The sequence below is a fragment of the Falco biarmicus genome, chromosome 5, assembly GCF_023638135.1.
Source record: "Falco biarmicus isolate bFalBia1 chromosome 5, bFalBia1.pri, whole genome shotgun sequence".
Classification (NCBI taxonomy): domain Eukaryota; kingdom Metazoa; phylum Chordata; class Aves; order Falconiformes; family Falconidae; genus Falco; species Falco biarmicus.
The window spans coordinates 78,142,417-78,164,048 of record NC_079292.1 but is presented as its reverse complement, the minus strand read 5'-3'; the positions used below and the strand labels follow the sequence as shown (position 1 = coordinate 78,164,048).

General features: G+C 42.2%; 1 protein-coding gene across 1 annotated transcript in view; it reads left to right on the top strand.

The window, feature by feature from the left end:
- The first annotated feature begins 1,867 nt into the window (after window positions 1-1,867).
- PHF21B (PHD finger protein 21B) overlaps window positions 1,868-21,632 on the top strand; it is a 67,260-nt gene continuing 47,495 nt past the window's right edge. The window contains exon 1 of the mRNA XM_056342080.1: window positions 1,868-2,375. Coding sequence (XP_056198055.1) covers window positions 2,241-2,375 — 135 coding nt within the window. The 5' untranslated portion in view covers window positions 1,868-2,240. The remainder of the gene's footprint in view (window positions 2,376-21,632) is intronic.

Genomic DNA, 21,632 nt, shown 5'->3' with positions numbered 1-21,632 from the left:
TGGATTTATAGCACTGTAACCACATAAAGCATCTTCTGACAGCCTGTGAGCTTTTAGCGTTTTTCACAAGACATATATCAAAACAAATATACAACCACAAAGCTTAACTCAATCCGAGAGCTTTGTATCACTGTACAGGTTAATGAGGTGCTGTGCAAGGCAGTTTTCAGTGGAGTAGGAGAGGTGGCGTTCAGCTCTCCTATGTGCAGTCGTTCCAGATCTGTAGCACCATACCACTGAGGCACTGAGTGAGTGCAAGGAACACCAGTGGAAAACTGTACTACAAAAACCCACAGAAATAGTAGTTTTATAGAATTTAGTCATAAGCAACTTTTGCTACCTATATAAAATGCACCTGAGCTTCTTGGCATCGACTTGAGTACTTTAACAGACAGGTGTATTTCTGTACTGAAAGAAAAGTTCTTTCCTCTTCAAAACATCTATGACAAGCAACAGCATAGTCTATGGAAAATACTGCCTCTGCTTCCTTGGGATGACTGTTAGGATAATGGAGAATGAAAGGTAAAGGCAAAAATGAACAAAGCTTAAAACAATTTATATGAAGTCACAATTACTAGAATAATGCTGATATAAAATAAGTTATTTCTTCATATTAAAATATGAAGCAGGTATCTCTGATAAAGTGCATGCTTGCTATTTCACATAAACACAAATACTACAGTTCCTGGAGCAAACATATTTGACAATTAAGGCTTTACAGCCTTAAAGCATATAGTGGGTTTAAAAGCATGAAGGAAGGTATTTTCTTAGAAGTCTGTTAGTTTTGTACTACAAGGCTTCTACTTTATGCCCAGCAGTAATATTTTTCAGCCTTGATTCTGGAAAGAACTAAGCACGTCTGTGACTTTCTATACACACAGTATTTTAAACAGGCAAAGCTGACAACAGAATTACTCTGAATGCCTTTAATAGGAGAGCAGCAGACCTAGAGAGGTAGTGAAGTTTCCTGAAAGGCTACACATTAGATGTAATTGCATTGAAGCCGATAGGACCGGTCAGCAAATAAAGTTAAACACGTGCAGAAGTCTCTGCAGGATTAAGTACCTTTGATGTCAACTCTTGTAAAAATGAGATGTTTAATACTTCAAAGTATCAAAAGAGGCTTGAACCAGCACTTTTCCCCCACATATTCCTAACCTGCCTAAACAGCATTAGTAAGGACAACTTTGGAGATTATTTACAATGCAATAACTTTATAAATCAGGGTTTTTTCTTTTCAGAAGTGAGCATTTTATGCAGACAATGGCATTTACCATACAGCAACTTCACAGTGCCTGTAGAAATCTCAAACACAAGTCTTGGAAGAGAAACTATCACGAGGTCATAACCAACGTGTTGCTATGACAGATGACAGAGTAGCCGCTCCGTAGCAATGTAAAAGTACAACTGTTAAAGGAAAACAAGAGAACTGCTAGTGAAGATGGGTGCTACAGAGAAAAGTTAGATTAAAAAAAAACAAACAAACAAACAAAAACCCCAAACAAACCACTGGGAAAATAGTGGAAGTTGGGGGGGTGGTGGTGGTGGGAAGTTAAAGGGAAAACAAACCCCGAGTCCCAAGCAGGGGTGAAGTGGCAGCAGCCAAGCGCTGGGGTGAGGCGAGCACGTGTAATGGGTTTTCAAAGAGGAAGCTGAAAGTAACATTCTTGAAGCCTTTTATTATTAATTACAGCCGCAGCGTTACCTAGACCTATATCAGGAGCATTAGTTCCGGGCATGAACAGATAGATACCAAAGGGGTAAGAAAAAAAAAAAAAAAAAAAAAGTCTTGGAAAACCCCGAGTCAAACCTCGAGTTCCCGGGCGAGAAGGGGAAGCCCAGCCCTCCCCCTGCCCGCCCGCCTGCCCTTCCAAGAACAAACCCGTAAAAAGAAAACATAACAAAATACAGGCAACAAGCCCAGATCCGTGTTGTCAAGGGCCGAGCCCGGCAGGAGCTGCAGCGCCGGAGCTCGGCCGGGGGCCGAGCGGGGCCGGGGGTCCGGCTGCAGCCCGGCGGGTGACGGTGCCGCTTCTCTCCCCTTCTCTCCCCGGCAGAAGCTGGCGGTGCGGAGCTGCCCCGCGGTGCTGGTGGGCGGCGGCGCCAGCGGCAGCGCCAAGCCCGGCGGCGTCCCGGCGCTCCTGAAGGCACCCGGCGGCGGCGGCGGCGGCGGGAGCCCCAGCGGCAGCCCCGGGCAGAGCCTGGCCATCTCCGTCCTGCCGGCCAAGGCTCCCATCGCGATGGTGACGGCGCACCTCAACGGCGGGCTGGGCTGCAGCGCGGCGGGCGTGGAGCCCCCCCAGAGCGCCCCCATCAACCTGCAGACCAAGGCGCCGGGCGCCCGCCGCCCGCCCGAGCTCGGCTCCAACGCCCAGGTACCGGCGGCCGCGCGGGCGAGGGGCGGCGCGCTGCGGGCTCCGCCGCCGCGGGGGGCGGGCGGGGGCGGGGCCGGCGCCCCGGCGGGGCGGGGAGGGGCGAGGGGGGTGCCGGCCGGTGCGAGCGCCACGGGGGTGCCGGTCCCCCGGAGCGCCCGCGGGGTGCGGGGCTGGCCGCGCTGCCCTGCCGGGGGGCGGGCTTCTCCCCCTGGCGCCGTGGGGACCCCCCCGCCCCGCAGCGAGTGCGAGCGGTGCCGCCCCGGGGGTGCGGGGCTGCCGGGCCCTGTCCGCGCCGTGCCGGCAGGGAGCGGGGCGCGGGGCTGAGGCACGGGGCCGCGGGTGTCCGCAGGGGTCGGGGGGCGGGCGGGTCCCTCGCCTCTGGCAGCGGGGGGGGGGGGAGCTGCGCCCAGCCGGGGAGGCTCGGCTGCCCCCGCATGCCCCCGGCTGCCCGGTTCTTTAAACCAGCGAGGGGGACGCAGAGGGGCGCGGGCGGCCCGGCTGCGAGCTCGGCTGTGCGGGGCGAGGTCCGTGCCGTGGTCCTGCGCTCCCGTCCCGCAGCGAGGCAGAGGGGGCAAAGGCACGAACTGTGTGGGAGCTGGCAGGCTGCTGCCTCCGGGGCGGGGGGTACACACACACGCACACACGCAGACACGCACACACACACACACACACACACACACGCGCGCGCGCGCGCGCACACACCCCCCCCCACACACACCACCACCCCCTCCTATATATATGTACACATTTAACGCTTATGTCCACAGTGATCTAAACGTGAAATAAATGGGTTGAATCGGTGAAAGGAGGGCAAAAGAGGAGGGGGGGCTGTCTGCAGGACACACCGTTTTGTACAGCCCCTTAACAGCCACAACAGAGAAGTTCTTACTCCGGTCATGGTGTCTGTCAAGGGAGGGAAATGGTGCTAATGAAGGTAAAAGTGTGAAGAAAGTGACAAAGCCTTCCTAAAACTCTGGAGAAGAGGGTATAAGCTATTACTGCTAACGTTGGACATGTGGATTTCTTTTCTACTTTCTGCACATAGAGGCTGTAGTAGTCTGGAATTTTTTGTACTTCACAAAAGTAGCCCTTCACAAGCTCAGGATACGAATCTCTAACAATCGGGAAAGAGCAACACAGTATGGATAAGGGCAACAGGCAAACTGCACCTGAAGATGTTTGTAAATCAAGGTTATGTTGGAATGCATGAGGCTTTGCCGTACCCGGGAAGCCCCTTCCTAAAAAACGGCCAGGGAGTGACCATCACATCCGTGAGCAAACGGAAACCACATCCAATCACTGCGGGAGCCGCATAGTCCTGTCACTTTTTCTGGAGACGTGGCATTGTCTTTAGCTGTTACACTACAGTAGCTGTGTGGGGATTCAGTTTCGAATCACTATTCTGTATTTGTGCTGGGTAATTTCCTTTATTGAAGGTGGTGTTTATGCTTTCTCAAAAAGATACTTGACGCTATCTCAGTAGGTATTTCTTAGAATCATGGACAATAACTATATAAATGGTACTAATATGAAAGATTAAAGTTTCAATATTTCAATGGTCTATCATTTTGTGAAGGACTATCTTTTACTGTCATTGTCAGGAGCCATAGGAAGAAAAGAATCAAAACAGTGAAGGAAGAAGCTTGAAATAGCATTTGTTTTATTTAGCCTGAATAGTGAAATAACAGTCCCAAGGTGCTGGAGGGCAGTGCCGGTTAGAACGATTCACTGCAAACTCCTAACTTTTGCAAATGTTGTTAAAGGAAAAAGACTTTCTAACCAAGTAAGCTGGTTTGCCGGTGAAATATCTGTGGTGCTTCCCATTTATCTTTTGAGAAGAACAAACGGGCCCCACTTCCACCTTCCATGTCCCCAGACGTGCTGCAGTCAGCGGTGTATTGCAACCTGCTGGAGCAAAGCAGTGACACTCGTGCACATGTTTCTGTTCTATGTTCCCTCAAACAGTATTTGTCCTGGTGTTACAAGCAGAAGCTTGCTGTTATTGGAGTAGCATGGAAATGTTGTCCAGCATTTGGGGTTTGCCTTGGTTTTGCTAGAGGAATACATCCATTGTTTTTCTTTCGAAATGTCTTCATTGCAAGTTTTCAACAAAAACTGTAGTTTTATGATTTTATATCTCTCGTTATGTTAGCAAGGTATGGAAGAGGAAGCCAAGCAATGGCAAGCTTCTGAAGCAGAGGATTGTAGTGGTTTCATCTTTTGAGAATAGTCAGAAGTTATGGATAAAACAAATTAGGAATATTGAATTATAAATGTAAAAAGCCGCAAGCTGACCTTCGGTCCTAAGCTTTTGGGAAGCTTAGTCCTGGATTGTATGTTAATTATCACTCCTCTACCCAAATTAAAATTGTTTTGCAAAGTTTCTTTTTCTGCTCCAATGAAAAAACCCCAAAGTATTCTTGCTTCATGCTCAGTGTTCTTGATTGTTCCCGGAGTGGTGATTACAAATCAACAGCAGTAACACCTTAGCTACTAGCACTGTGGTGTCAGAGGGAAATTCCATTGTTGACATTTATTAATAAGCATTTACTTTCTCTTCTTTTTTTGTGGCAGTGTTATGGCTCAGAAAAGTATTTTTTTTTCTGCTGAAATGTATGAAGTTTGTGAGATGGAGGATAATGACAGCTTTCTGCAAACTGGGTTAAAGTGACAAGCTGATAGTAGTAAATGAGATTACAGCCTATTCCTCTGCATCTGCAAAGTGAGGGAAAGGGCAAGAGCATGAAATGTAATGTTATGAGTTTCTGAACAGTGGTTTCTGCTTGAAAGCATTTAAGGGGATCAGGATGTGTATACGGTCATCTCAAGTGGTATCTAGCAGGAAGAATGAAATGCTAAATGAAACTCAGCAGAAAAAATAGGGCATCAAACACTATAATCTAAATACAGAACTTTCAAATAGAGATAGGATTAAATGTAAGTTTGTTACAGAGTTTTCATTTGGGCACTGCGTGTCAGCACTTTGGTTTTAGACTGTTGTTTACCCAGCAGATTTTTAAAGTGATTCTGCAACGTTGTTGACTGTAATGGAAGCCATATCTGCATTGAAAAAAGTGTCTAAATAACTAACATACATAACAGATACTAGAGGACTGTTTAGGTATTTATCACATGTGTTATAAGAAGCAGGAAATGTTGCGATATTAACAAAGATTGAAATCCATAAGCACTGGAAGTTGTGAGCTCCAGAAACTAGCGGTAGGTCTACACTGTTCCTTGGCAGCCTTTCAGTGTCAATCCAGTGTATGAAGTACATGACTGATGGAGCTACACTGATGAAAGCATACATGCAGGGATGTCATGAGTATAGCTCTTTCTCCCGCTTAGAGAAATGAAGCTTAGAGCTTCATTTGGGTGATCTGGAGCAAGTTATGTTGGCAAAAGCAGGATTTTGCTGGCATAAGCTGAATTTTGCTGGCATATGCTGTATATGTGCTAGGAGTGCTTTGCCTTCAGAGAATAGCTGTTGCTGTTCTGTATGGAGAATGCCCTAGAGCTACTGGATGGTTGTAGGCTATAGCACGCCTGTACCTACAAAGTACTCTTTTGTATAAAGAGATTTTAATGCAAAACTCTCAAATTATATTTTTACTGTAATTGTATTTACATGATATTTGCTATTTCCTATCCAAGCCACCATTTCCTGACTGAAAGCAGGATCTGAGGTTGCTTTGCTGAAGGACAAAGTCCCATCTGCTGTGCTGGAACAATGTACTGGGTAAAGAAAATGCCCCTCTGCTACCTCCTCATTCTCTTCTAAATAGTAAAATGGAGGGCCAGCAGGCATCCCAGAACCTAGTTTGGGGAAAGCAGAAAGCCTCTTGGCCGTTTGAGAGTTGGATCAGCCCGCTATTGGGAGAACAAGGGAAGAGGGGGGGGATACAGCTGTCAGACCACTCGGCTGCTTTTTAGGAGCTCTAGAGAAAGAAAAAAGCACTGCAAAGGCATGTCTGTGCTGGGCTGTGAAGCACCACGGTACAGATACACAAAGTTGCTCCATAGAAACGTGGCACAGAGTGGCTCTGCAGAGGTAGTCTGTGTCCTGGATGCTCAAAGTAATCTTTGCCTCTCAGGCAGCTCCGCTTCTCCAGTTGCAGAGAGGCTGTTCTCAGCTAGCTTAGCCATCTCTGTGCAGCCTGGTGCTGCTGGCTTCAAACGTAGCCGTGACCCTGGAGCGAGCGTGCTGCCAGAACTGCCTCTCGCTTTGTCAACATAAACAGCATTCTCTGTATATACCTGTCGTGTGCTGTATGTGCACTGCTCACCTACCGTAAGTCCTGGAGGGTTCTAAAGTGCAAAGCAGGTATTAGGTGCAGGAACATTTGGATACCGCCATAATAAAAGAGCTGTCTCTTGTCTGTGATCCTGGTGCGATGCCCTGTCCCCTATTGCTCTATGCAGCCCTTAGAAAACATCTTAGCGGGGCACTGATTCCCTGTCTGTCAGGACTCCACAAGCAACAGTGTAAAATGTGCCTCCTGCTCCTCTCCCTGCTTTCCTCCCCACACGTGTATTCCCTGGTCAGCTGGAGAAAAGTTTGGCAAGCTTCCCAGGCACATGTGCTGTTGCGCCTTCTTGGGGCTTGTCTTTACAGGGAGGTTATTTCAAAGTAAAATACAGTATAAGGATTTATAGTGCTATAAATTCTGGGCGAGATAGTAAACCGTTCTCCACAGATGCTTCATTAACTCCACAACTCAAAGAACTACTTGTATCTGTGTTTAGATTGAGCAGGCTACATGCATATCCATTTTTTTTTTTCAGGAAAAAGCAGCTTTTATATGTGTATGAGGATGCTCATATATACTTCTTAGCTATCCGTATATTCAATTTACTAGAAAAAAACTGCATTTCAGAAGTTTAAGAACATACCTTTGCCTGTGATGGCCATTTTTCAGGATAATTTATTACCTTTCTTTTCTCCATCCCACTTAATGTGCTCCACTCTGCTCTCTGCAAAAGTGATTCCTCCGTAACTGGAAATCCACCTGCATGTCTGACTAAGTCTTTTCAGCTTTTATTTATTATTTGTATTGCAGTAGTACTTAGAGGTTTTATTTATAGATATATTTATTGTATTGGTTATGTGGCTATATATAGCTTTTTTCTATGATCCATGTTACCACAATGTCTGCGTACATGGCAATAGTTAATTTATCCTCACAATATTATGTTATTGTGACTAAGGTGGTATTATTCCACATTTTGCTGTTGGAAAATGGAGAAATAAAGGATCCATTTATGCTTCTTCACAGGAAGGTCCCAAGGGTTGCCTTAGGCAGGATCTCTGTATTGTCAGCCACATTACTGGCCTTTTGGGTCATTTTGAGAATGCCTCTTTGGTCATTTTGAGAATGCCTCAGACATGTCCATGCTGCAAACAGCATCCTTGGGAAAAGAACCATCCCACAAGTCCTTGGAGCATGCTACAGCCCCTTTTAGCTCTTGCCGTAACTCTTTACCCATCTGCCTCATACATCTTGATCTGCAGCTTGATCTTCAGCATCCTATGGATCTCAGTGTGCCAAGATGCTGGCACAAATGATAACTAGTGAGCACAGGGAAGGACAAAAGAAAGATCCAGAGGCTCCGCATGGGTCTAGGGGAGGGGAAAAACAAAGCCATTGCATTATGGATTATGACTACTGTGATCATTTTGGCGACCTATAAGAGGACCAGTAGTCTTGTTGGCATCAGAAGGGTATCAGGCTCTCTGTAATGTACAAAAAACCCCATTGCGTTTCTGGAGTCCGTGGCTTCTGGACTTAACTGTCACGCCAGTTATATCTTTCTGCAGGTATGGGTTGATCAGCAGTACCTCATGAATTTCAAGATGTTGAAGAGTTTTGTTGAGGGCTTACCTGAGCTTCATTTTATCTGTCACTGTGGTGGTTTCTGGATGTCTCTTCTGGAGGAACAGAGCAATGACTGCTTTGTGTGGGTGACAGTTCCTACTAACTTTCCCCAAATTGTGCTGTTTTTTTACAATCTCCTCAAATGTGAAACAGGAGCTGGGTCTCCTGCTGGGGTCAAATTATTAGTCTGAGCTATCTGCTTCTGCCAGTTTGTGTGGGCAACCTGCTGTGGTAACTGGTCTATTAGAAATAACAATACAGGACAGAACTGCAGAGAAAGCCTATGGCAGGAAGATTTTTGAACAGGCAGGCCCAAGGATAAGATGGTTGTGGTGCTGCCTATGCCATCATGCCCATGGGTTCATAAACCAGAGTTATTGTAGACAGAAGAATTCTTAAGTATGGTCCTACTAGACAATGTTAGAAGAACCTCTACAGAGCTCCTAAGGACCAAAATCCTTGTCTGGCATCCTGCTTGGGCGGCTGTGAAGAACTGTGGCATAGATAGGGAATTTTGCATCAAGAACTTTGCAGCGATTACAACAGGCAGAGGTAGAGACTGAGATTCTCTGAAGTATTCCCTGTCCTAAATCCCATTGGAAATTCTGCTTGTGGTACCTGGGCCCAAGTGTCTTGCCTGGGGACACACAGATGCCCTTACAGAGCAGAGAACTGAAGCAGAGTCTTATTAGCATATTAACTATGCGATTAGCCTTCCTTTTGGTCTCCAGGGCAGACACTGAAGGCATACCTGTTGGAGGGAGCCTTTGCTAAAGAACATACAATGCAAGCAGGCAAGGCAAAATTTGTGGGGGCATCAGGGTGCAGAGACATGAAGGCCAGGCTGGATGGGGCTTTGAGCAACCTGGTCTAGTGGAAGGTGTCCCTGGCCATGGCAGGGGGGTTGGAACTAGATGATCTTTAAAGTCCCTTCCAACCCAAACCATTCTATGATTCTGGGGTCACACAGCAGGAGAGATCCCAGATTCATCCATCACAGTCCTGCATTTCATCCAGTGGACCACAGCTCTCAGGCTTTCAGAAGAATGTCAGTCACACTGTGAGTATGAGTAGGACAAAGACATTGGATTATTTTAGTTGTGGACCTCAAAGGATTCAGTATCACATATTCAGTCTCCTGTGATGGTTTTAAGGCAAGTTATCTTCCGGAGATATTTGTAAATGTAGAAGAGGAGAGGTGGCTCAGCCAAATTAAATTAAAAATAATAATAAATAAAAAGGCAAGGAGTGGAGGAACCCCAAGGATTCACAGTCCCACCACCATCCAGTGATCCATTCTGTCATTGGGGCTTTACTAACTTTTAACTCCACCATTAGAATGTTGTAAAGAGCATGGTAATTTTAGGAAATGGATTATAGAGTATGTGTGACAGATTCTGCTTGTATTTACACCACCTTAGTTGCAGGTTTATTAAGGGAGGTACATAAATTTACTCCGTATTTAAATATGGTTAGTTAAGAGCAGGATTTGGCTTTACTGCTCTGATACGTACTGCGTAAAAGCACTTTAAAATTTGTATTTCTTGCTAAATAGCATAAAATTACATCCTTTCAGGTTAATTAAGCCGTTTTGCAATGCTGGTTGCTGTTGATGGGATATTTAAATGTCAGTTTCAGAATAAGCACTTATGCTTCCTGATTATAAATGGCTTCCTTTTAAATATCCCAGGCATACATATATGGTCAATACATCTAAAGTGTGTAGATTTCTGCTTTTCTCAATCTGCATTTTCATTTAGGCTACAATAGGGTCAGACACCCACTGGTATCAAAGACTGAATAAAGACTCACAGGAACTGAATAAAACCTGATTAGGCCAAACACGTTACTCCTTACATAGCCAAAAATTTCCAGTGAAGGCAGTGGAGTATTCAGCAGGAGAGGATAAGCAAAAGTGGACTCACACTGACTGTCTGATGCTTTGTTGTAAGAATCTAGGAGCAACCTTTCCAAATTTGTTTCTGTGGGGACTGGCAAACAAGCACCACGCTGCAAGAATTTAAACAACCGGGAAACAAAAGCAAGTTCCAATTTTCGAGACTCTGCTATAGTTCTGTCCTCTGAAACCTTTGTGTCACTAAACATCCCCTCTGCTGGTTCATGTGAAGTGGGATGTGTAGGTATGGATGTGCTAATTCGGTGTTTGTGGAATGGGTTTTCCTCCTGCAAGTGTCAAGGAAGAGTCTCTACCAAGGAATGCAAGTGGAAGGAGATTAACTAAAACTACTTGCATTTTGTTGATGTTTCCTGATAGTGCAGAAGAATGATGGAGATCTCACCCTGTCTGTGTATCTAGGTCTTATAGCCAGAAGCAATTAATTGGCCTGTGTATAGAGAACCAAACAAAGGAGACCAGGTTAAGGGAGGGAAATGCATTTGCTTAGATTTCATGCCTTTTCTTGGGAGCTGTTTTAACTTCCTGACAAGGAAAGTCTTACAATGTAGGAATATATAGGCAGTCCCCTTATGGAAGTTTCTGTGATATTTTTATACATGCTTATATATCATCCATGTAAACAAAGTTCCTTGTTCTAATACTGAGCATTTATAGCACATTATTGTTCTAACGCTGATCAGAGTAGCTCCCGTGGAGAGCTTTGATTCACTTCAGAAAACCAAAGAATGCTCTACAAAAGGTAATACACTGTAGCTATTTCACTGTAATTGGAGGCTGTCTGTGCCTCATGAAAATTACCCGGCAAGCATTCTTGAAAATGTCGGAATTTTCAAGTTAGTTCTGTTTGAAATGGGAAAGCAAGAATAAGAGGGGTTGGACAGAAAATTTGAGGGCTGTGTGATTCAAACTTGAAGTGCAGTTTGTAATAATGAAAGATGATCAACTTTGGGGCTGGCAAAATTATCACTTAAGTTTTCTAAATTACAGGATGCATAAAAACATCACTTATTCTACATGTACTGTTACTTCAATAAAAGGCACCACTTTAGGAAGTGAAAGGCTTTGGAATATTGCTAAATGTCTTAGTTCTATTTATCGTCAAAAGGTGGGGTTTTTTCATTATCCACAGAGTTTGTGGGGTAGTTGAATAATTTGCAAGAATTTGAGTGTTTGATACCAGACTGCAAACTCTGTATTCATCTTCTTGCTATGTTCATATTGCAAATACATGCATGATAATATTTCCTGTTGGTGTTTTACTGTATCAGGATTTGGCAATTGGTCTGCTACTAATCTCATAATGTGCATTTGTGCCTATATTTAAATTAATTGGAAAACTGTATCAGAAAACATTGCTTTTAAATTATTTCATATATTAATGGGGTGAGGGGAGGGAGAGGGAGGGAGAGAGAGAGACTAGATGCTGTAAATACAGAGTGCTGATGAATACTCAAGTAGTAAATAGAAATATCTTAGAAGTCATTCCTGACAGTAATAAAGGCAGCAATTTGATTTCATCTGTGGATAATAAACTGGTTTCACATTGCAATAAAAGTGGTACTTATGTTATATTAATATTTATTAGCACTTATTGATGTTGGTGTTAGGGTTTTGTTGTTTTCTTTTCTTCACATCACAGCCATTTTATAAAAATTGAAGTTAAATTGCTACACAATAAGCAATTAAAAGTGTTTGTGTATGTGAGGGAGAAAAGGAAAAAAAAATCTGTCTATGGAGATATTCCTACACGGAAGGACAGGCACTCACTGCCTAGGAATCTAGGGACTTGTGCTCAAAATGATGGAATTACGTGAATTTCCACTAGTTAAAGATTTGGCTTGCTCAATGCATATTTCAATACATAAGCACTGCTCTGCTGTTTATATCAGAATTATTTGTATGGGTTTCCTGTTGTTTGACAATATATTTTCGTATTCCTTGCTTTGACTGTGTGCAGTGCCTCATAAAGGTAAGAAATAATGTGTTACATTCTGTGGCCTTTTTTGTGTGACGTGTGAAGGATTGTTAACTTGCAGGATAATGTGAGTCAGAAAGTGATCTGATCCAAATTTAACCAAATTTGTTCATCTCTAAATTTAGACAATAGCTGAATGGCAAGACAGATATATTTCAACTTCCATCAGCGACAAGGACAGAGTGTTGGCGGATGCCTGTTAACAGCTATATCGTGTGTTTTTGATACTCGTATATGTGTGCATGGGTGGGAAAAGACTAGTTACTAACTTTTATTTATCATGAGCCTGTTTCTTCTTTGACTGCTTTTAAATCACTCTTGGGCTTGATGTTCCTTCAGTGCAGATAAGTCTTGTGCAGAAGGTGTGCTGTAGGCTTGAGTCATGTTTTTGCCCTCTGAGTAGAAAGACTTGCATTGGACTTGGATTTTTATCGTAATGAAAACTGAAACATAGACACTTTTAAAATAAGCCAGGTACCAGGCAAGGTAAGACAAACCAAAATTCTTTTTGTTGATCTTACAATCAGTCTTCAATATCAATAATTTCAGAAAACAGGTTCAAGTTTATCCCTCACTTGATCATAACCCTAAGTTTAACATGTATGTAATTCACATGTCTTCAGTAGGCTTAATCATGTGCTTGTAACTGAGTTTGTATTTACTTGCTTTTCTGTGCTGGGGTCTTAATCTTTTTGATGATTCTAATTCTTTGGCCAAATATTGTCCTTGGAGATTTGACCAGTGAAAAGAACATGTCCCCACTGCTTTTATACAAGACATTTAGTTCATGGATACAACTGTTTTTGGCTTGTTTGTTTGGGTTTTTTTCTCCGTGAGATCCTTATTATATACCTCTGTTTAGGCTGTTTCTTGTGTTTGATTTTATTAAGACCCCAGTTAAGTGACTGTGTCATCAAATTTGCACACGTAGTGATGGATTGTGATATTACAAACAATTTGATTGTTGCATTCCTTACTGAATTGAGCAATGAGACTGACTGTATTGGAGTTACATTCGTTTTAACATACAAGATCACTGAACTAGCAGTGATTGAGTAGGTAATACCAGAAAGAGCATGACAGCTTTGGTAAGATTTAAGTAACATTGTATTTCCTATAGTTTGATGAAGTGGTAATGGTGATTTAAGGGTCCTACCTTAAATGTTTACTGTCCTTACAGGTGTATAATAAAAACACAGGTCAGCCTTGTTTAATTTAATGTAATCATAATTTTAAAAAGACAGATATTTTAGCATAATAGTAATGAGAATATTGTAGAAATTTGGCAGGGATACTATGGGCTATGATTTTAGAAGACTGTAGAAGGTAATTAGGTAGCATTTGCTCTAATAAAATCTTCCCACCCTGTTTGCTGATTTCACAATGTTTTCTTCAGAGTGAAATATTTCTATATCCATTTTCCCCTGCACTTGTCTTTTCAAAATATAAGCCAATAATCTGTATTCTGTCAGCTTCTATCACTTGGAAATGTTTCTTGTTATACAGGGAATTAGACACTGCATTTGTTAATGTTGCTGGGAAAGAAAAGCCCAACCTCCCTAGGAAGTATAAGAAGATATAAAGTTCCAGGTTTCTTCTGTATCTATGTTCTTAATGTGAGCTTTAAACTCAGAGTAAGTGGCTTTGAACCACCACTATGATGGCGCAAAGTATTTACACTTTGTTCTCAAGTCTTGAGTAATATGAGCTCAAACTCTCGTTCTTGTTAATACATAGAACCAGAATCAACTTATGGCTTGATATACATGGTGTCCTTCCGTAAGTTCAAGTTTATAAGTCTTCTTGATACAAAGTATTACTCAACAAATTTTATGAGCATTTTCAGATGTGTGAAGTTGGAATTATCTCCGCTGAAGTCAAGTACGGTGAAGCTAGGTTTGTACCAGCAGAGTTAATCTTCAGGACTATATCACTAGCATGTCTAACCATTTTCCTAATAACAATACAATAGACTTAGTATGCCATTAATGATTATTACATTTTCTCTGAAAAGGAATTTTTAATTTAAAAAAATAACTTGTGACCTGTTCATCCTTATTTTTACGATTTTTCAATTTACAGTGTCACAGTGTAGACTATACAGAACTTTCTTGTCAGCAAGTAGAAGATGACTGAAGACCTAAAGTAGCAACCCTTACCAACACTGTGCTTTTTGGGTCAATGGCATTATACAAATAACTGAGTAAGAGCTAGTCAGTCTGAAAAATTAATAGAAATGACAGGTAGTAAAGTTCTCTTTGCATCTCCCTGGCGATTATTTTGGATTTAAGATGCCATTTTCCTATTAAAAAAACCCCAAACAAACAACATTTTTTCCCCTTCTAGCTCAGGGAATGACGGGGTTGAAGCCCCGATCTCTGCAATGACCTCTGTACAGATACATGCGCAGACCTTCATTGAAGTTAAGACTCATAAAGGTTTATTGTTCTGCTTTTATGAAGAAATTATTGTTGTTCTGTCTAATTTGCAAAGTATGCAAGCTGAAAATACAGGACTTATTTTCTCCCTATGTCTTTTATTTCTAGCAGAAGAGATTTAGACTAGATCTTTGGAAGTACTTCAGTGTTGCAGCGTACCTAGCTGTCCAGAGTTCAAAACTTAGATCCTCAAACTCTGCTCAGTAGCTATCAAGGCTGGACCCAGGTGAAATCCATAAATGCCTCTATTTCTACTAGTCACATTTGCTATGCACCGAAATGTTTGCATTGGAGTATTGTAAGAACTGCTATCATGTTAACGGGGTTGAACAACTAGGTGGCCAAAGCACTGACTGGAATTGTCGGTTGTCTTTTCCCCCAAGGCATCCTCTAACCACTGGGGCACGAGGCCACATTCTTTCTTCTCTTGCTGACTAATTTAGCAGAAAAGCTTGGAAGAGGGGTCTTTCTCCCAGGTACGTTCTGATAGTTAAATGGCTTACGGAGCCATGTATGAGTGTAGGAACTGAAATCTTCCTTCTCTGAGGTAAGTGGTTGAACTCCTGAGAAACCGGTTGAAGGGAAAGATAGGAAGGAGGAAGAAGGGAAAGCACAGCTTTCTTGGAGTGTGTATTGAGTGAAAGTGGTTGAGCACAGATTAGTCTCCAGGAGGTGGCTCAGGGAGGTGAATCCCGGTGGGAATGAAGCAGGTCTCTTTCAGACCTGTATCAAGGCCTGGGGTCAGTAACATCGTAAAATGCTCCTGTTGAACACATCTATCTAGACATGTATATTCTGCCCTAGGGTGCTGGTTTGCAAATTTCTTCCCAACATGCCCGGTCATACTCTTTGGATACCCTACAGAGGGAAACATGGATGCCTAATTAAGAACTGCAGTAAAGCACTAAGAGCTGGACATTGCATCGTGCAATACTGTCACAGTTTAACCCCAGACGGCAACTAAGCCCCAGCTGCTTACTCACTCCCCCCTGGTGGGATGGGGAAGAGAATCAGAAGGGTAAAAGTGACAAAATTCATGGGTTGAGATAAAGACAGTTTAATAGCTAAAGTAAAAGCTGCGTGCACAAGGAAAGCAAAACAAAACAAGGAATTAATTCACTACTTCCCATGGGCGGGCAGGTGTTCAGCCATCTCCAGGAAAGCCGGGCTCCATCACATGTAATGGTGACTTGGGAAGACAAAACACCATCGCTCCAAACATTCCCCCCTCTCCCCTTTCTCCCTCTTCCCCCAGCTTTATACGCTGAGCATGATGCCATATGGTATGGAATATCCCTCTGGGCAGTTGGGGTCAGCTGTCCTGGCTGTGTCCCCTCCCAACCCCTTGAGCACCCCCATCCTGCTCGCTGGTGGGGTGGAGTGAGAGGCAGAAAAGCCCCTGACACTGTGCAAGCACCGCTCAGCAGGAGCTAAAACATCCCTGAATTACCAGCACTGCTTTCAGCACCGATCCAAAGCACAGCCCCATACCAGCTACTACGAAGAAAATCAACTCTATCCCAGCCAAAACCAGCACAAATACCTTCATGCATTTGTAGATTCAGCTCTAGGGACTGAATTGTTGACACCTCAAAGGTGATGTTTGCAAGCTTGCCGAGAAAGAAACCTTCAGGTGTCCAGAGAATATTAATGGTTAAATCTGAAGTACATGAGTTTGTTACTGTCTTTAAGGCTTGACAGCAGCTAAGGCAGGGGTGTTCAAGAAGGTGATTTTTGAACTCTCTAGCTGGAGCTAGGTTGAACACAGGCACATTGGGTCTTTTTCTGAAACCCAGTCTACTAGGACCTTAATACCCAGGTTTATCTGGAACTGGCAGGATGAAACATCCTAAGTAGGAGCCAGAAATAGTCACATGGGCTAGATAGTAGACCAGAGTCATGGTCTGATTTTTTTCTGGTTTTCTTCTTATAATTTCTGCACTCTGGAAACAGACACAATTTCTAGACTCAGAAACTAAGGAACCACTACTGACTTTAGGGTTTATAAGGCTCATTCTGCTAGCACTAATATTAATGCAGCATCTCAGGAAGAAGAGGTTTTCTACTTACTAACTATTAAATTTCCTGGTTCTCTCATTGTAGGGAAACACTGGTGCTCACTTTGGTGTATTTACAACTCTGGAAAAATATTACGTATAATGGATTATTATGTGTTCTGAAGTGTGTGTTTGTGTATTCATATACATATAGAGTATATATATATATGTATCTTACGTATATACTTATGAATTTATTTGTACAAGTGTATACATTTCCAAAATCCTGTTACTATCTGAACAAATCAACATAAGAGATCCACCTTTTTATTTGGATCATTAAAGAATCAATTACATTTTTAAGTGAATACTGTAGAGTTTTATCACTCTCCAAAACTGAATAAGGCACTGCTGTATTTCAGTATTTTCTTTTAATTAGAAGGCGGCACCCACATAGCAATATCTGCAATGATTTTTCACAGCTGCAGTCCTAGAACTGTGGAATACCAAAGTTAAGAACTGAATAGCAATGGTAATTCTGCTGTGCTGTACTAAAGCACTATTGAGCCACTGGGTTTTGTTGATGGGCAAGTGGCTCAATAGTGCCGAGTAATCTGCCTAAAAAATAATAAAGCAAGCTATGGGGTGTTCTGCACATTCAAATTAACATTTCCTGGGAAAGTTATTGTTTCCTTTCTTCTAACTAGTTATATTAACAGTAGAATTTAAGATCGGTATGTTTATACACACTTAATGTGGAATTCAGGCAAAGTTTTCATGTTCCTTCCCTGAGTTCTGTGCTCAAGGAAGTTACTTTTGGCAACAACATCCAGTTATTATGGCTAAAGTGATCTAATAGCTTCCTTTCTCCAAAAAGTTTGGAATCATCGTTCCATTTTTCTGTTCCCTTGCCTGTGTGGTTTTTGTTGTCGTCCCCACCCCCCAGCTAAGAAACATTGCTTTTCCCCTTGCCTTTATTCTTTGCTTGTTGGATACTTTCTGAAGCAAGTTCAACTAGCAGAAAACTTTCTTTATCCTGGTTAGCAAGCTGCATTAGCTCAGCTCAGGCCCTGACAAAAGAGACTGTGTGGCAGTGAGCAATTAGATCGCCTCAGACTGTCACTTCTCTCATGTTTTCCAGTTCTTCAGAGTGACTGAAGAATGCATAATAAAAACTCAAAGCAAGAACTGCAAAAGCAGCTCTGAGCCCTACGGGTGCTAGGGTGGAATGATTTGGAAGATCTTAATTTTTCAGTAGCTGCTAATAGGCTGCGTAGGCCATTCTGATCGGTGAGGATTCCTAAATCCCTAAGGAATGATGGTCATTTCCTCCTTTATTTTTCCTCCCCTGCCTTCTCTTTCCATACCCTAATATTGATGTCCTGCAACGGGGGTAGAGCAAGTAGTACTTTAGCAGCTGCTGGGGCTTTGTTGAAGGTTTTTACTCATGCTTGAACTCACTTGAGGGAGAGACTAGAAACTTCTTTGTGTGACACACTGTGCGTGCATTCCCCCTTTACTCAGAAATATTTCTGCAGACTGTGAACAGAGAATAAGTAACCTGAAGACATTAGTCATTAGAAACAACAGCAACTTGGAACAGTTTAGTAGTTTAACAGCAAATCTTTTATAAATCAGCTGAGCAAGAGACTATAGGTGTGATCACAGCTGCTGAGTGGTAGTGGTGCAACTCAGTGAGACTATACTAATTTGTGCAGGAGGGGGAGACTTAATTAATTGAATATGATCTCTGAATAAAGCTTCAAATCACAGAAGAAGTAGGTGCATGCTAATGCAGTTCACATAGCCAAACTTTCTTCTTCTTTTCTTTTCAGAAATTTAGAGTGTGATCTAATGACCGTGGAAAAATCCTGACTGTTTTGTTTGATAAAAATAATGGTGCCTTAGAAAAAATACTAACCTGTAAATAATGTGGTGGAAGCTGCATTTAAGAGCAGGTATTAGGCACAGCTATCGGTCCTCTTATCTAAGTAACCGCTGGGATTTCTGAACAAGGGAAACTCGTGAGCTTAATTCATCATGTTTTTCCTTTGCCAGAATACATACCCATAGTGCATTCAAACAGAGTTTGTATGTGTGATTTTACCCAGATGGGAACGTGCAAGTGGAAAGACGTAGAGATAGTGGCCTGAAAAGTCTGAGAGCCATGGTAAAAACAAAGATAAATTAGATGGTGCTCTGAAAAGCCTAAGAACCACAGTAAAAGCAGAAAATTGTTTGCTTTATCTCTGCATATACTCCTCTGATACCCTCATGAGCTTTGATACCCCTGTGGGTTTCCTTGCAGATGAGTGACGTGGGAAGGGATGAGTATGAATATCTCAGCAGCAATTAAGAATTTGGTCGCAGTGTGGTTTTCAAAGGAGGTGTGGGATTTTGCCTCCTACTGCTTGTGGCTGCCCTAGTACTGGGTCTTGCAACAGGCAATGAGAGCTGTAGGCCATTGCAGTGCAAAAGCTTCTGGTGTAGTATGAGTCGTTGTTATTTGACTATAATGAGGGTTGGTTTAAGTGTTTTTTTTAGTGCCCAAAGAAAGGATGGTTTCAAAAATACTGATACTTTAAAAAAAACAACAGGACTTGTTGTGCTTCTGATTGTCTACTTCATAACAATAGTAAGCGTGCATACAAGAGCACGATTAATGAATTTTGAGTAAAGAGAAAGGAAGTGGGGAAAAAAGACACTTTTGAAAGCTGGAAGAGAAATCTTCTAGTTTCCTATGAAATTCCAATTAAATTACTGTTTACACAAAGTATGTATCTGAAGTGCCATCTCTTTGGGGTACAATCTGAGTGTGAAACTGCCATTATTCTATTCTACCAGATTATTAGAAATACCATGCACAGTGATTTCACCATAGTTTGAAATGAAGAATGATTTCCACAGTTTTTTATAGAAGTTAAGTCTGGAAGGGAAGAAAAAATACGTATGCATACATGTCTTGCAGGAGCCTCAAAGTTATGTCCAAGCACACAGTACTTTTACTGGTGGACTATACAGAAAAATAATCGCATTCATATGTTTAGGTTAGCTAGAGAACAACAACTGTCCTGGATTATTGAGGTAAGGTGCAGCAAGTTTTAAGTCAAATGAAGTTGGAGGTTGCATATAGTGCTTGACATTTATATAAAGCAAGCTCAAGGTTGAATGCAGCATTCAAGTTGTAAAATGGATGTAGAATGGGTAAAAAAATCCTGCAATTACTTCAGTGACGATCCATTCAGGTTAAGAATTTTCATCTTTGCTGTTGCCATAGCAATCTGTTCCCCTGTCACTACCACATTAAAAATCCATTCTGTAAAACTGTTGTTGCCAATATTGAACACATAACAGACAAAAACATTTTTTTAATAGCTTAGGTGTCTTATTTGCAACATGAAGAAGACCTAGATCTTAGAGAGATGCATATGTACTTTAAAAAGAAAAAGATTAGTGTTTCTATAATACATTGTAGGAACACAATATTTGTGCTGCAGTATTGATGTCGGTATAAAATAGTTTGCAAATAATACAGCAATGCAGTGTCAGTTGAACTGAAATAATTGAACTGTTCTGCTAAGATATAACAAACCCATATGTTCCTGAGTTAAGTATTTATTTTGGTAACATGCTGTAGTGAAAGGCTTTTGAAACTATGTGGCTTTTTAACCTTCTGTTCCTCATTGAGTCTGATTCTTTTCAGTGATTGACTTTAGTGATTTTACCCATACTGGTGTAATTTGGTGTAATTCTGGAACGGGAGGAGAGTCATGTCCCCTAACAGCTTTGCATCTGTGATCTAATCCTAAAGTGCTTATGTACCCAAGCTCAGCAATGGGTTTGTATGGATGATGAAATGAAGGAACAGGTCCCTAAGTGTTTGTTAATACATCCAAATGGGGGTGGAAAGGAATTTATAACTCAAAGGAAACATAGCAATGGTCTGAGAAATATATTTACCCAAACTGAGTAAAATGTAAGTAACTTTCAATAAAGTAAAGGTAAATATCTGTAGAGAGATATAGAGATATGTGTGTATTCATTCAGGGCTGAAATGGAGAAGTTTACTAAAATCACAAATGTGCATGTCATGGATTTAAAAACTCAGGCATTGACTAAAGAAGTCATAACATAATAGTAGGAAAGTGAACGTATGGCCCGTGGTCTGATCATTGACAATGTAAATCTCATCCTTTTTTCTGCCTTGGCATCCTTTTATCCTCTAACCATCTCTACTCTTCATCCTTTAAATTCTTATTCTCTGTCCACACCATAATTTCACTCTTTGTTTCATGTTCTGTGTCTTCTACTTGCCACTGTCCCCACACTTCTATCCCTCAGTTGTCCTTGAGAGCCTTAATCTAGGGATGGTGTTGATTTAACGTAGGAGAAGCTTAGGAGGAGGGAATATAGCAAGTAGTTACAATGCTGTTGGGTGAGAGCGAGAAGTGGTTTTCTTTTTTAACCACACTTGGCAATATCTTCTAAATTTTTTGTTTTCTTCTTGTTACATGGGAGGAGCTGCTTTTTTTGGTTTGTTTTTAAGTGCAGTTATGTCCTGTTTTGAGGCTTTGGGGTTGGTTTTCTTTTTTTTCTTTTTCTTTTTTTTAAATCTTTATTATTTTCTTAGTGAGTAAACTGACCACTGAAAAAGATTATTCCATTTGCATCTTTTCACCTGCTTTTGCAATTCAAAATGTGACCCTTTGGAGCATGGCTACTAGGTGACACTTACCCAACAACTGAGGCTGCGGGTCACCTACACAGTGGGCCTGCTGCAGCTCCTGAACAAGGGCATCTATGGATCGCTCCAGCAAAAAAGGTGTCCTGACACATCAGATACCTGTCTGCTCTGTGTAGGTCACTGAAGACAGGGGTTTGGAAGTGGTTTGTGTGGCAGCAGCCATATGCGTTCGTTAGCCATTAACTCCTGCAGCAGGTGATGCAGTGGCTGAGGTGCCTGTTCCAGTCTGGGGCTGGGGCAGGGGCTGGAGGCAGGACTTAGCAAGGGGTCACAAGCTCCCAGGTGCTTGCCTAGGATAACAAGTGCTGC